Here is a 15,967-nt window from a genome sequence, read left to right on the forward strand (position 1 = left end):
AAAATAGAAAGCTCTTGATATGAGAACCAGTCTGCAGTTTTCTCTGGATCTAAAGACATTCCTGTCATTTTAAAACAGTTTGTCATGTATTTTTTGGTAAAAGAACGAATTTTACAGAAAACCATAGGCAGTGTCACCAAATGCGCCCTGAAAAAGTGAATTATATTAACATGCTCAAATGTATGAAACTCTTCTGCAAGAGTGGAAGGTGGAAGCAACATCTTGCAAATTTACTGTTCAAAGTCTTTTCAAAGTTCGCTACATTATTCGTGATGTTTTCAAGTAGATTCACCTCATTTTTTGAGATAGAAATCTCTATAAGAGAACAACAGTTGATTTGAAAGCTGAAAAATGTAACCTCCATCTGATTTCATATAGTATGTAAGTTTGGGGTTTTTTTTCTGGAATATGCTGAGGAAAGCAGTGCCCACTCTTGGAGGGTGCTGATTATGCTGCTATCAATCCAGCAAAGCTCAGTACTGCTGAAATCAATAGGACCACAACACACTTAAAGCAAAGCATGTGCTTCAGAGTTCGCTGCTTCAGGATCAGAATATTCAGCACTTTGTAAGCTGTTTTACACTGTAGCTGAGAGGGTGTTCTCTAGAGGAAACCGTAACACAGTGGCTGGTTTTGATCTGGGTTTGATATGATACATTTCCCCCTTTCTTCATTTTTCATGCCGTTTTTAACTTCTGAATTTCCATCTTGTTGGGTATCAAACAGCCCGAAAAGATATAAAACGGGTTTTCTCAAGACATTATGTATCCCATAGTCCAGTCTGCATTTAGTGTTCACGGAATGGAGGTCTGCCACCTTTTTCACACTAATTTAACCATATTATTTAAATCTTCCCGGCCAAGGAGTAAGAAATTTCGAAATAGATATTCTGATATCTTGCTGAAAGAGATCTTTGGGTAGAAAAGGGAAATAGAGAATTATTGGGGGGGGGCACTAAATATCATATCCTGATATTCAGAATGTCTTATGCTGTCCTACCCCCTAATTTCCTAGACTTGTGTGAGAAGCTTACTTTTTTTGAAAAAAGAACAATATATAAATTGCTATAAAAACGTGATTTAAAATGTGCATCATGAGTCAAAAGAGGAAAACAAATGGAAAAAAAAATCCCAAATTCAAGATTTTAATGCCAACCCAATTTTTTTTCTGAGGGAATTTTATCAGTCAGGGGTGGAACTACCAGGGTTTTTTGCTTGTTTGTTTGGGGAGGGGCTACAAAATTGGCAGTTTCCAGTACAGTTTCCCCATAGACATTTCTGGTCTATACTGTTCATTCATTTATTTAACTTTGTTAAATGCATCTATCCATCACTAAAAACATTAACAAATTCTATCAAATAAAAGAGAACGCCTTCCAACATCCAGGCACAATTTAGTCCTTTAACCTTTTTATCCTGCTAGGCACAAAGTAGCAGCATCTCATTCCAGGCACTGCATTTTTTTTTTCCTATCTAGATGGCTTGAAATGTGTCTAGCAACTTAATGGAATCAATTGAGCATGGACAACTATAAAAATATAAAATAGCACTGAAACTTTAGATGAGTCTGTCAGTAAGTGTTAACTGTGGCTGCAGCTTTCACATTCTACGCAGTCAAGAGAAATCAATAAGGATTGTACCATTTATATTGTCTTATCTAATGTTTGTTCACCATGAAGTGCCAGGCACAAGCACCATCTAGGGAATATTGATTTCCTGATGTACTGTAATTCACACACGTATAAACAGCAGGAGAACCTTGTGGTTTCTCAAACCTTATTTGCGGGTTTGATATTTATACTTACTTTTATTTCATTTGGGTCAAGCTTAGCTTAAAAAGGAAAATCAAGCAAAACTCTGCATAAGCGTTCACAGATAGACGCGCAACCACATTGTTGATCGTATTACAAGAAAAATAGCACCAGAAAGCGTAAGAATAATCTAGTTTTACTATAATGAGTCTGGAGTAACAGAAAGAGGTTGCTGTGTTGTAAATAGTACCAGGTGAGCATGCTGCAGAGTGCTCTGACAAAGTCAGTGATTCGTCAGTGGAAAGAGCTTCTTAACCTGTTTGATCACGGGGAACTGAAGCTGTAGTGCCAATTTAAATGCGCAAAAGTGTTGACCTGTACAGAGATTATTTCCTTTAAATAATTTTCAAGTGTTTCATTGTATATTTTCTTAATTTACACAGCACTGACAATCCTTTGTACTTACACTGTACTAAAGTTGTTTACAGTGTGCAAGAAAAGCAGTGCAAATAATGAATAGAAAAATCAGCTCCAGGGAAAAAAAAAAAGCAACGCAGCTGTAAAATCTGCATAGCTGAAAGAGTGCACACGGGCAATAGGGTCAGAGACGGAAAGGAGCAAACCAGGCACCTGCCCAATCCAAGGACACTTTCTCCAAAGAGATGAGGGGAGGAGAGAAGCAAGAGGGAGGCAGGAGGCTGGACCTCTGCTCCACATTAGTGCTGCTCAGTGTGGTGCCCAATCGATGCTGCGTAGGAGAGGAGTGGCTGCACCACTGTGCAACTCCCTATCAACTTCACAGCTGCATCCAGCCCTGTCATATGCCGCTACAATAACATACAGAGTAAACGGATGATGAGTCAAGATTGCTGAGGTGGAAAGAAATGAGCTGTCTGTAAATATTCACCCAGAGGAACCCAGGATGTTTTAAATACTCTAATTAAAATATGTACTTGTCCTCATTCCACATGGAGCAGGGAGTCTAAATAGAAGATTCCGGGACAAAAGCTACTAACATGAGTCAGTGTTTAAAAGCTACAGCATAGACTTTGGCCCAGCTTTGGTCCACTTCACTTTTGATACAAGGTAGAGATATTAAGAGTATACTCACCTTATGAGATGAAGCTCACAGGAGGACTCTGCCACCTCCCTGAATCACCCTTTGCTGATGCCTCGCTCCAGGGAGTCCCCAGGGAGTCTCAGATGACTGGGCAAAAGCAGATGTAGGTGCCTCAGTAACATGCCTTACAGGCGGAGCGAACCGGGACCTTTAACCTTACTAACGTTACGCGCGCACACTTAGGAAGAGTGCTTAGCATTTGTGCAGCTAAGCGCATTCATAAGGTTTGTAAAACTAGAGCCTGATAGCAAGAGGCTAATATAATGAGTAACAACATGGTCCTTTTGCATTGTGTTCATTTGTTTATTTGGAAGGTCCAAGCTGGCTTCCATTTCAAGGTCACCCAAGTGATGTTCCCCATTCTGCGCCGTGGAGGATGTTTGCAGATATACCCAAATTGCAACACATCACCCAGTGTAACAAGACTGGCAGCATTTGCTCCAGAGAGTTTTAGCACCAGAATAACCTGTGGAAGTACTGTGCATAGATGCACTGCGTATCCAGAGTGAGTAGGGAAACTGTTTGTGCTGTTAGTCTCTTGCGGTCATGCGCATTATGTTAGTACCTAGTGTTTAAAATCAGAACAGCAACATTACATATGTCCAGATACAGAAGGAAGTTATGCATGTCTAATTTTGCAAACTCTCAGTTTCCCAGTGCATCTACCATATGTGAAGAAGCCAGAAAAAAATAAAGGTCACAAACGCTCTAAAGTAGCATAAATATTGTAAACTGCTGTTTAGCAACCAATATACAGTGCAGGGAAAGATGAGTACTGTATATTTTGTATTAAAAGTGAATATTTATTTGTGAATTGGCAGCAGTTCCCTAGCAACTAGCCAGCTTCTAATTATAAGCGTAAAATATGAAAAATTTATGTTCCTCCTAAAAAACAAGCTTTTCATATGTTAGAAGTTCTTTGTTGTTTCAGAACAATATCCTTTTTGCCTAGAAGTTTCAAAGATGCTTAGTATGCTTCTAAATGAGCCCCATTCTCTATTTTCTTCTCATTACTGATTTCTGAAAACTAGCTTGCCTAATTTGTTTCCTTGTGTCACCAAAATATCTCATCCAGCAACTGTTCACTTGTCTATCATCATGAGTCCTGCTGAACAGGGTCTTTCTGTCAAGGTTTGGGTTCCTCTTTCTGTTCAGCTCCTTCCCCTTTTCTGCCAATTTCTTCGGGAGGGACAGTGGGAATCCTTCGTTCAAATAGGCAGGAAAGAGACTGACTGGAGAGTGAAGTGTTCGTTTCGTCAATTAGTCATTCTTAAGAAAAACAAAATGTTTTTTGAGCTCCCTGAGAGGTTCATTGGAGTAATGCCACAAAAAAGGCAGAAGGAAACCAAAGGAAGAGTCCCACTGGAAGGAAGAAAACCTTTCTTCCTTGGCCAAGTAAGGGTGCAAGAGGCAAGTTAATAAATCTGCTACAATCACACACACACACACACACACACACACACACGGGGTAGAGGGGGGAGAAAGAAAAAAGAAGAAAAAAAAAAAAAAAAGTGGTTTGTACCCAAACAGAGTTTGTAACTTAAAATGACCAAGCTAAAGAAATCTTGGTCCTGATCCCTTTATCACAAGAGGTATGAGTGTTGAAGCAGACAGTAGTATGTGGTTTCTTTCTCACTTCTCCTTTCCTGCTACATGTAGCTTTAATTTAGGCTGTGAAAATTTCTGCACATTCCCAAGCCAAAGTTCAAAACTTGGCTTAGCATTTCAGGCCTAGAGGAGGAAGCAAAACACGGAAGCTGGTTGAAAGCCTAAGATGTTTCCAGGAAGATGCCTTGATAAGTGGTGCCGAGCATTAGAAGTGTAAGACACTGGAGGGGTGGAAGAGGTGTGTGTCAGGGGCTCTGGGCAAAGTAGGAGCACAGGAGGGAACACGGGGCTTGGGAGCATTACAGCAGAAATGAGTGATACAGCAATAGAGGGACTTTTGGACAGGTCCTTGAATGAAAATGTGGGCAGGAACTGCAGCAAAATGGGGAGCAGAGATAAACAGAATTTTTTTCATATGACACAATATTGATTTAATACTTGCATTTTCCAGATCATGGGATTTTAAACATCAGATTTTTGGTGCAGGGAGAAGGCTTCATTTGTTTTTATTGCCTGCTAACCCGTGGTTCCAACAAGGCTAACTTCATGGATTTTCCACTTGTGCTTAGTGTAATCTTCATTTCTTTCAGTTTTTCTTAAATGAAAATTCCTAGGGAAAAAAAAAAATGCAAAAGGAATAAATGGAGTGGCATCATGGTGACCCCCAAAACCAATAGTATTCTCCTTGAACTTCGTGAACATTTAAGAAAATGCAAAAGTAAGCCCCCCAAGCCTTCCAGGTCTGATGTCTGCGTATTAAAGGATACGTACTATTATTAGATGAAAGCTAAAGTACATTAAAGTACCCTTTCAGTTTTAATATTTGTATGCATTATATTTTATATGTTTTAAATAACAGTAGAAGTAATGTGTCCTGATACAGTAAAATTACAGGAAGTGAACACATGGGTGAAGTAGTGCTCCATCAGTGCCTGTAAAATGGAGATACAATTCTTACTCTCAGCACAGTCGTAGTGTAGCTGTTTCCCCCATATTCATTGTTCTATGAAATCTATGCCACATAAAATTTTTTCTCCAGTCATAGCAGTGCTTTGAATCAAAAGGTGGAGAAATTTTTCATGTTTCTGAAAAATAATACAAACCTCTTCGATGTCCGAAACAGAAAGATTACTATCTTGCCAAAAACCAAACAGCCAGCAGAATTAGGGTAGCTGTAAGAAGAGCCAGGCTACAAGTGTACTTGAAAATTTTGCTCTAGCTGGAGATGGTATCATTTCTATTTCTACAGTCAGAGGCCAGCTAACTGACCATTTCTGCCAACTGAATCTTACTGCCTCTACTTTAGCAGCACATCTCAGTAATGTAAGATTCTCTGTTGATTCAGAACAATAATGTTGAGACACACACACGCACCAAAAAAAAAAAAAAAAAAAATCACCTTTGCATGGACTTCCCGTGAAGGTAAATTTCCGGATTTTGGTGAGGATATTTTTTCATGGATGGCACTGTAAACTTGGCTGCTCAGAGTCAAACGTAGCTCAACATTTTGTGTTGTGGCACTGTGAGGCTATGGGTAATGAGAAGGCACATCCACACAATGGATAATGTGTTGCAGAAGGGCAGTGGCTGTCACCATGAAGCCACATGGAGCCGACAGTGGGATGGGAAAGCTCTTGCATGAGAGCTTTCTCTTCTCTCAGGTTTCCCCAGCTTCTGTTCCTTCATTTTCCTGGTCACTGACACAGTTAGTCTCGTTGGAAATGCGACTGGAAGTGCCTCACAGACCAGTACACATCTCTGACCAGTGCAATCTAGAAAAGAAAAGTCACTGGGGAGATAATTTGTTCCTCTCAGGGGAGTGACAATACAGGAGGGAGTGGTGGGAGGGCAGTACGCCACTAGTCAACAAGTTCTCCACTAGAACAAATTGATATTTTAACGAGTCCATAAATTGCCTGTGTCAGGAATCAGAATTGATAGTCCGGGAAGAGAGTACAAACAAAATTTCTGCATGTTGATACATTAAATTTTCTGTTTACATCTACCAACAGTTGTCTCAACCTTCAAAGGTTTCTCAGGCTTTCTTAATCAAAAGGCTACCTAAACCTGAGGGTTTACAACCCTTAAACATCTTATGCAAAGTTGCTTTTAGTTTGCAACTAAGTATTTTTCATTTCTGTAAAAATATAAAGACATTTTGAATGTTAATTACTTCTTCTGACTCAATTTCTTATTTTGGTGTTCCTGTGTGTACATACCTTCTGATGTATCATGGTGGCCCACAGATTGAGAAAGCCTTCCCCAGCTTTGGGGTTTTTTTAAGAGTTGCGAAGGCTTTCCAGCCTTCAGAGGAGTGTATGAACTCGTCACTGCTCGGGTAAAAATCCTCATTTAAGTGGATGACCTAAACTTGAAAATATAGCTCTAACTTAAAAACCTCAGAGTGTTTTCAAAGACACTACAAATAACACTTGTTTCCCTCGTTGTCATTAACATTCAACAAAGGAAGTCAGTCTGATTATTCGTATTTTACAAAGAGGGAAATAAATTATGAAACTTAAATCAGGAACTTTTTTCTAACTTTTGCTGTTTGCATTTTTAAGGAATAATTTATTCTTTCATCATTTAACATTTTTTTAAAATGTTCTAAAAGTTCCTTGGCACGCTACTAACACTAGCTACCAAAATCTTGAAACAATGCAATAGCATTGCCTTTTAATAAAAACCGGGCATTTTAGCATTTAATATTGAATATGCTCATAGTGTTTCTTATGCATTTTAGCCTCTGCTGCCTTTGATATACAACCTCTTCCGTAAGAATACTTTCTGTTATTGTTCCTGGTAGGAAAAGTAGAGCCGGAGGAAGTAAAAACATCCCGTTGTCGTCTGAGTGACTCAATTCCTGATCAATAGTGCGATAAAGGCTTGGGTAGGAAGATAAAATGCAGTTCCTAGAAAAGCTGTTCCCCCTGCCATATTCAGCAGAAAAAGCATTTTGACAGTGCCCATTTATCAAGAGCAGGCAAGATATAGAAACTCGACGGGGTCTTGTGTCTCAGGCGTTGGGGATACCAGCCCTAGAAGGACTAAAGCATTGTGTATTAGTATGTATTGAGCCTCCTTCCAGGTGGCAAACAGCTGCACCTTTTTATAAAACTTGAAAAATAAATCTGAAGTGCTTGCTTTCAGCCAATAAGTGTTATATTTAATTGAACCGTTCTGCAAATGGTATAGCTCAGGCACCCAGAAAGATGGTGAATATTTAATATATTTGTTTTGTATTTCCACCGGTCAACAGAATAATGAAATTCCTTAACTACTTCTCTTTAACTCGCCTGAAGAAAGCACGGTATGTTGCTAAATCGCTTTTCACTGGCCCTGCCGAGAAACAACTTTAATCCTTGTTAGAAAATTGCAGAGTCTGGGCCTGACAAAGAGCTCATGCCTGGCGCATTGTGAGCGCTGGGAGCGGGGCGAGGGGAGCCCTTTACAGCTGCGTGCCTCCAGCCCGCCTCAGCTGGACTATTTAGGCGAGGAGGTTTGTCAATTCCTCCCGACAATGGAGCGAGTTTTTCAGTGCCTGTAGCCGCGCCGAGCCCCGTTGGGGATCAATGCTGGCCATTCAAGCTGCACCCTCTTTCATTGCTTTGGTTTGTTAATTTAAGACTAAAGGTCCGCTGAGGGGGTTTAGGGTGTTTAAGAAAGCTGATGAACTGTTTAAGAAATCTGATGAACTGAGAGCGTTTATAGCCCTGGTGTGGCAACTATTGGCACTGAGGGAGCTGTGTCCTTGTTGACCCTCTTGTTATTAAAAATGCACAAGTGCTGCGCTTCTCAATATTTCAACACTCTTTCATTGTCAATACCACCTTCTGAGCCCTTCAGCTTGTTGCTTGCTCTAAAGATCTTCTTAGATTGGGTTTGAAAACTTCACCTTAAACACTAGATTAGACTGATGTTCTGTTTTCCGTGCTCCTGTTGATTTGTTGAACCTTCCCAGGGCTGGAAAGCAAGTAGCAGCTTGATGGGGAGACAGGCTGCTAATATGATTTACCAGTCTACAGTCATGCACAATAAGTGTGAATAAATACAGGGGTCTCACAGAGTCAACCCTAGCCTTTCCTTTTCTCTTATTTTTTTACTTTAAAAGAGATATCTCAGGAAAATGAAGTGAGTAATGCATGCCCTTACAGGAGCGGGATGAGCTATGAATAAGAAGAGAGGGGGAAACAGGGAGGCAAACATATTTTTGTTAAAGTGGTTGGCTGCTGTTATGTGCTGATGTGAAAAAAATATATAATAAACACTTACTGCTTTATTCTTGCATAGACGACAGCAAAGAATGTGGCACTAACACCATATCATTGACATCTGCAAGAGTCGCATTGTCCTTTCAGTGCTATTGTTACTAGCGGGAAAGTGACTTTTTCTTAAAACCAGTTAGAAGGACATTATTATTTTTATTATTATTACTTAAAAACGGTGTAATCTCAGGACCATTATCTAATCGCTGAAGCTTTTGAGTTTGCAATAGATTCCCAGAAGTCACAGTAGGTGCATCCCTGCCTCTGTAACATGCTCATCGTTGTCAAAACATGGGGCCTTGGATTCCACCTCCGAGAGGCATTTGCAGTGCTGTGCATTTTAACAGGCTCCAATAGAAGCTATAGGGAAATATTTACTTTTCTTCTTATGAAGTCCAGCAGATTTATGTTTCTGCAGCTTCAGCCTATACTAAGTGCTCAAAACTAGTAGGTATAAGGCCAATAGTGAACAGGAATCCTATCCACAAGTGCCTCTGTGAGGACTCTAAAAATATACTGGATGTGATTTTTATTAAAAATACTGTGACAATTCAAAATAGGAATACATCTTTTTCTAATACAATAGCAGTTGTATTTTTTCTGAACAATGTATTTTGACAGAGGAGCAAGTATTGTAGTATCATTTCACAATCACCAAATTAAACATTTCTACTGAAAGTTTAACATATCAGAACTAGTCAGGAAAACATTGTATTGTTTTCATTCACAAATTTGAGTAGCAAAATTAATTCCCCCCAATTTCTTAGCTTTGTTTTCAGTGCATGTAAGCATATCACAGATATGTATGGAGAGTCTAATTTTTACTGCATCCATCTAAATAAGTTATCTGGCTGGGCTTTAAAACACATGTTTTGCCAGAAAACTTGGACTGGGTCTGTTCTCAGCGATCTGGCCCCATTCAGCGGTATTGCATGGGGAAACCACAGAACTCTCGATCCTGTCTGTAGTTTATTCGTGTGAGCAAGTTTGAGCCCCTTCTGCTTTCTACTTGATACAAACCAAATACATCGTGGATCTGTTACCGGATTTTTTTTTTATGGAGGAATATCAGTTTTGAGAAAACTCCACTACTAAAATCATTTCCTCTACTGTGATTATGTTAAAGATTAACAACTGTAGAGTCTGAGTGATAATACAGTAATTGGGCTCATCTTACTGCAAATAACAATCGATAGTCTGGGTAGAATGCTTGGCATATGAATTTTTATGTTTATTAGATCAATACAGTTCCCTGAGCAAATAAGCTCAACTGTATTTTATTTTCTAGACATCTGTATACATACAAAACCTGTCATATAGTTTACAGCTGCCACTTAGTAACAACTCTGTCACGTTAGAAATATTTTACAGGTACTTATAAAGGAAATCAAAACCAGCATTCACGTTTGGGGTGAAATAATGTAAATAGTATAAGAGCGTCATTCAGTGATAAAACCCAGTATTTTATGGATACCCAATCAGTCCCACATTTTATTGAATAAATCGAACTACTTTTATGAAATGTGCAGCTATCTGCATTTTGTGTGGTGTATTTGTTCACTTCTGTAAAATAGTAACTTAATGGGAGAAACACTAAAAAATGTAAAAGCAATTTATTTCCAATGATTTATAATTAAAACACATTTTAAGACATTAAACAAAATAAATGGAAGCCATTATTATATGAAAATCTTATTTCAAACATCTTAAAACCGATAGTTACAATGAGATGAGACTGTTTCCTGTAAGGAAAAAGTATTTACATATACTTACTGTATGTCTTTAATGCTTTTTCCAGAGAGCTTACGTTTTGATGAAAAAAATTCTATTTCTGTCTTTTGGTACATCCAGTTGCTAGTAATTTGTCTTCATTTTTTCAATATATATTTTATTTTATTTATTAATATAGAGGTGGCTAATGAGACCTGTTAGATCCTTCCTTTGAATTTTCACGACGTTTACCTTGCCTAACATGCTGCATTTTAATATATGCACAGTGTTTCTTCTCTTTGCATATCTGTGTATTTTGTAAAGATAGAGGAAATTACATCTGAAAAGAATGTAAGCCTCTTCCCTGTGGGGAAAGAGACTAGAAACAGAGCTACGACACAAACTCTTTTAATCTCTCACTGCTAAAATGAAAAAAAAAAAAAATCCCTTCCTTTTTACAGTTTGACTAAATGACATCTGGTTGGTATTTTACAGGAAGGGAAGGAAAACTGCTACAACTATGTTTAGTAAAATCTCTTTTAATCCAGTTAATGTGAAAGAACTCTTATAGTAGCTATTTGGATCTGAGCATTTTTTTACGGTAACATAGAGACCAACAGCAGAGAGCTTATTCTTACCCCATCCGTTTGTGAAGCTTTGAGTGAAAACATACCCATGCCTAAGACATAAAAAGGAAATAAGGTAGGCTGTAATTATAATTAGTAATTAACGTAAAACAAAGCCTTAACACGGTTATTTTGGGAGGGGTGGAGTGGTGTTTTGATCATGCTTAAATACACTTCCTGTGGATTTCTGGTTTTTTTTACTTAATAAAGAAGTGATTTAAAAGGCAAAAGCAAGACAGATTCCATATTCTACGTTTGATGCTGGTTTCCTGTTTGTATTGGAAAATCTAGGTATTGCAAATTCTCTCTCAAGATACCCTACCTGTTTTTTCCCTTGCTGTTTTAGCTGTCAATTCTCTCATGTAATTGTGTATTTAATATCCATTCTTACTGACAGATAGCAAAGTGCATAACACTATTTTGCTTGAAAATGTTGTAACTGAAAGATAAAATGGCAGTTGCTAATTCATGTAAAGAACAGTCTAGGTCAAGTTATTTGATTTCCTACTGACCCATGCAATTCTCTTAACAGGAAATTATATCATTGTTGACTTCAAGTGCTGATCTGTGATCATTTCAAAGTGTTTCATTACCTCTCATTACCAAATCTGTTAAATGAATACCGCAGGGTTGTTTGTTTTTTTTTTTTTTTTATCCTTCTTTTCAGCAATGGTATAGCAGCTCCATGAAAGTCATATGCATGTGGTTGGCTGACAGATTAGACCTTCAGCTTCACATCTACCAGCTGAAGACTCTCATCAAGATAGTGAAGGTAAATAAAATGTGTTTGTGTTACACTGCATAGTAAAGAGAAAAAAAAGTGATAAAGTATTAACATGGATAAGTGTAGGTCACCCTAAAACTTAGAAAATGTGGAATAAAGTTGCAAACTGATGTAGTTTTAGGTTGGGATTTTTTTTTTCACAGTTGTAGCAAATTTCAGAAGAAAAGCAATTTATTAAAACCTCTAATGCTAATTATATATGCAGTAGTAATTGTCATCCATTCTGGACTCAGTGACAATTAAGATTGTTCCAATGAATTTTAACAGATTACTGCTAGCTGTACAGCAATGTTGTATGGTATTCCTAAGAAATTATTTGTCATATTACTGATTTTTTTTTTTGTTTTACCTTAATAATCCCAGTAGCATTCTTTCTCCATTTTTCTCACTCTCCTAAAAAGTAACTATTTGCTTTTTTTATGTGATTACTAGGTTCAATTGGAAAACAATATTCAACATATTAGATAACATTTTCTAATTTTTCATACTCCAGGATAAGTATCAACAGAAATACCAATCTCTGCAGTCCAGTTCTCAGTCATTTACACTGGCCAATGTCAAATACTTCTGAGCAAAGCATAAAATACCTTGCAATAGGCAATTATGGGTTAACCTACCATAAAAGAAAGTTTCCTCTTAACTCCCTTCCAGATCTTAGTTAATACCCTTAGGCAAGAGATGGAAAGATATTTCAGATTTTTTTTCCTTTTAATTCTGTCTTGTTTAGCTCTGAACATTCTTGTTATCTGTATAAATGTGGAATAAGAAGCACCTGTTGTCAATGGTGACCTTGATTTCTTCAAAATATTTTCTCATGAAGTTCATGCAAGACTGTAAAGTCAGAAGCATTTTAACTCATGGATACCAGAATTGCAACTGCAACCTTCAGGATTCACTAGCTAAAAGGAAAAAGAGAGAGAGAGATGAAGGAAACAGGTGTAATAATGATGGCATCATGGCTCCCTGACCCACCCAAGCTTAGCTTTGCTATTTTTGACCTTAACTGATTTCTCTGGGAACAGGATTTGGCTCTTCATTACATTATGTGCCAAAATGGCAAGAGCAGCTTGCTATTTGTGGTTGAAATGAATGGCTCTTGTGAAAGGTTTAAAGCTCTTCTCAGGTGAAGGTAGTTACCGTCCTCTGCGAGGGCAGGGCAGGGGAAGTGTTACAGGATCTACAACCTGTGCCCAGTGAGATCTAAGAACGGGCAGGCTAAATTAGACCAGCTAAATATCACCTGGGAGATTAAAAGAAGAGGCTCTTACAAAACTGAAGTTCAGGTGAATGAGCAGCACTGTCAGCCAGTGTTCCCTCTGCAGCCTGGCACGCCGATTAGCCTTGTTCGAAAGAAGTAGGCTCCCGGCGGCACGGGGAATGCACTGGTTATGGTGGTGGCCTTTCTGTGCCCGTGCGCCTGGTTTGTTCTGCACCTAAGTTCCAAGTGTGTTATTCCATGGCACCTTCTGAGGATACAGAAGACTGAAGAAGATGATGTCAGTCTTAGGGGTTCTGGTCAATGTACTGGAAGACAGAAAGTCTTGTCCACCTGTGTTTTGGTGGGTGAAGAAGACAGAACTGGTAAAACAGGAACTCGGCGAACAGGAGGCTGCTGGGAAATGCAAAGCAGTGGTTCAAGCAGAGTATCCTAAGAAGCTTTCACTGCTGCAGCCCAGCTGTGGAGAGGCACGTGGGGAGGGACAGTTCCTCCACACTCTAGAGTGAATGAAGGCACTTTTTTGTCTGCTTCTGGAAAAACTGGGAGGCTGTGTTGCCCCTGTCGTCTCTTGAAAATATTCCAAAAAAGAAGTAGGAAGTCATTTTTAAGGCACATGGGATGAGTAAGAAATGGGTGATTCTTTCATGTTTGGGTGCAGCAAAGGTAGTGGCATTATTAAGAATGACCAGAAGAAGAAACATTGTTTGTTCCCATTACAGCCTTACGATGGCATAAAGGTGTCATTAGATGTCTGAGACGCGTGCAGAGGGATGTGACTACTAAAGAAGGGTCAAGGACCAAGAGGAAAGTTAGGGAGAAATGAAAAGTTAAGCTTGGAAGTGAACATTATTATCCCGCAAAAGTATGTCAAGAGAAGAGCAATGACTGAACCCCAGAGTGCTGGTCTGAGAATGGGAGGAATACAATGTAAAACTGAAAGAAATTGCTGTAGGACCTGTTAACAGCATAAAAGGAAATTGAATGCACAGTGTTATAAAAAGGGAATGCAATGGTAACACTTGAAAAAGACCAGGCAGGGTACTTGCAGGAGTGCGTGAGCAAAACATAAGCTGCATCCATTGACTCTGAAGTTGACCTATGAAAGTCAAATAAATCTCAGTTGCAGTGATTCAAACGAGGTTTAAATAATCATCATGGATAGTGGCAGAAAAAATTCTCCCAGCTGAATGTTACCCATTTTGAGAGGTGTCTTTTGCAGTTCTCTGAAGTATTGAGTGAAACAAGATCAGCTCTTTTCTCTTTTCTCTTTTCTTTCTCTAAGGGTTGTGCGCGGTCTCCTCCGGGAGAGGAATGAGCCTGATAGCCCTTAATTATCTTCTATTTTCTTCTTCCCATATTCTCTTGCATAAACATTGGGAACTTGCAGTGACAGTGCATACGAAATAAAAAACTAGCTAGATCAACTTGTCCTTCTTAAGCTTTTTAGGCTAGCTTCAGGGAAGATTATTTCAAATGTGTTACAAGTTAAAAATAAAGAAGGTAGAGTAGATGATCTTCCATGTGCTCACTTGAACATATAGCATCAATGAATAAAACAATTTCACTCAGAATTCTTACTTGGTAGAAAGTCAAAGAAGAAAGTCAGATCTGCTGGTTCATAGGAAGGCTGGATACCAGGGAAACAAAGTGTGGGGGGGGGGGGGAATGTAGATGTGAGTCAAAATGTAGATGACTTAGAATGTAAACTGACTGACTGAAGTAGTCACCTGAGAAATGTTTATATTGTAGAATATAGATCATAATCTAAAATTTATTTTATTTTTCCACATTTAGCATATAAATGTAAAGATAAATGCAAATAAAATCATATTAAGGGGAAAGAGTCAGGCATTTACATTTTCTGTGAAATGACAGAACTACCTGTAGCCAAATTCACATTTCAGTATGCAGTTAGAAAAATTCTTTGTCGGTTTCTTATTGAATAAATGAGACAAATGGAAGTTACTGAGAAATCAGCATACAGTTACAGAAATGCAGTACAAAACACAATCTCTTAAGGGAATGACCATCAAGTGTGGCTTGTAGACTGCCTAGAGTTTATAGAAATCTCAAGCAGCCCAGAAACTACGACCGCAAAATCTTTGGCAAACTCTAGGTAATAAGGCCCTAACTGCAGGAGGAACGAAGCTATTGCGCTGGCATGCTAGAAACGGCCAGGGTGTAGTGGAAGACTGCTCAGACTTGCTCGAGTCCAATTGAGGATGTTTTATTTTTGCCGCAGAAAACCTACCGAGACTTCAGGTTGCAAGGCGTGCTGGAGGGAACGCTGAACAGTAAAACCTACGATACTGTTCACAGCCGTCTGACCGTAGAGGAAGCCACAGTCTCAGTCACGGATGCGGGAGGACTTCAGGGCATTACTATGAAAGACAGTGATGAGGAGGAAGGATGATATTATTTCACCGAGCATTTGGAGTTCGGGGGTGATGGTCTGAGGGTGGGGGTTATCTTTGGCTTGGGGTTTTTTTGGTAACTTGTCCTTGTAGTTGCATTTATAGTTTTGCCTTATGATATAGGTGCAGAAATGTAATTTGCTCCATTTTTTTTAAAAAACTGAAAGTGAGATTATCAGAGGAAAAGTGCCAAGGACTTTTTGACAACAATGGTTGTAGCATATTTTAATGTATAGCTTTGCTTAGGGCTGCGAGAACACTGGCATGGAGTTTGAGTTCCACTTGTGATTACGTTTCTTTCCCTTTTGTTCGTTATCGTTCGTTCTTGTATCTCCATCAGATATTGATGTCCTGTGCAGAAAACAAAATGTGTGCCTCACTTAAAACACAGCTATACAGGAAATCATTCTTGGAATAAGTCAGTGCCCTAGGTAAAAAAAAAATAGTGTGTTTTCAGGATTACACTTTGTT

At 38.8% G+C, this 15,967-nt stretch overlaps 1 protein-coding gene across 13 annotated transcripts in view; it reads left to right on the forward strand.

Annotated features, from left to right (window-relative positions):
* The window catches only part of CADPS2 (calcium dependent secretion activator 2), a 335,485-nt gene extending 319,990 nt beyond the window's left edge, over positions 1 to 15,495 (forward strand). For all 13 annotated transcript variants that reach the window (XM_075727943.1, XM_075727950.1, XM_075727951.1 and 10 more), the window contains 2 exons: positions 11,747 to 11,851; positions 15,325 to 15,495. In XM_075727943.1, the coding sequence (XP_075584058.1) occupies positions 11,747 to 11,851; positions 15,325 to 15,495 (276 nt within the window). The remainder of the gene's footprint in view (positions 1 to 11,746; positions 11,852 to 15,324) is intronic.
* The last annotated feature ends 472 nt before the right edge of the window (positions 15,496 to 15,967 follow it).

The sequence above is a fragment of the Pelecanus crispus genome, chromosome 1 (genome assembly GCF_030463565.1).
Source record: "Pelecanus crispus isolate bPelCri1 chromosome 1, bPelCri1.pri, whole genome shotgun sequence".
Classification (NCBI taxonomy): domain Eukaryota; kingdom Metazoa; phylum Chordata; class Aves; order Pelecaniformes; family Pelecanidae; genus Pelecanus; species Pelecanus crispus.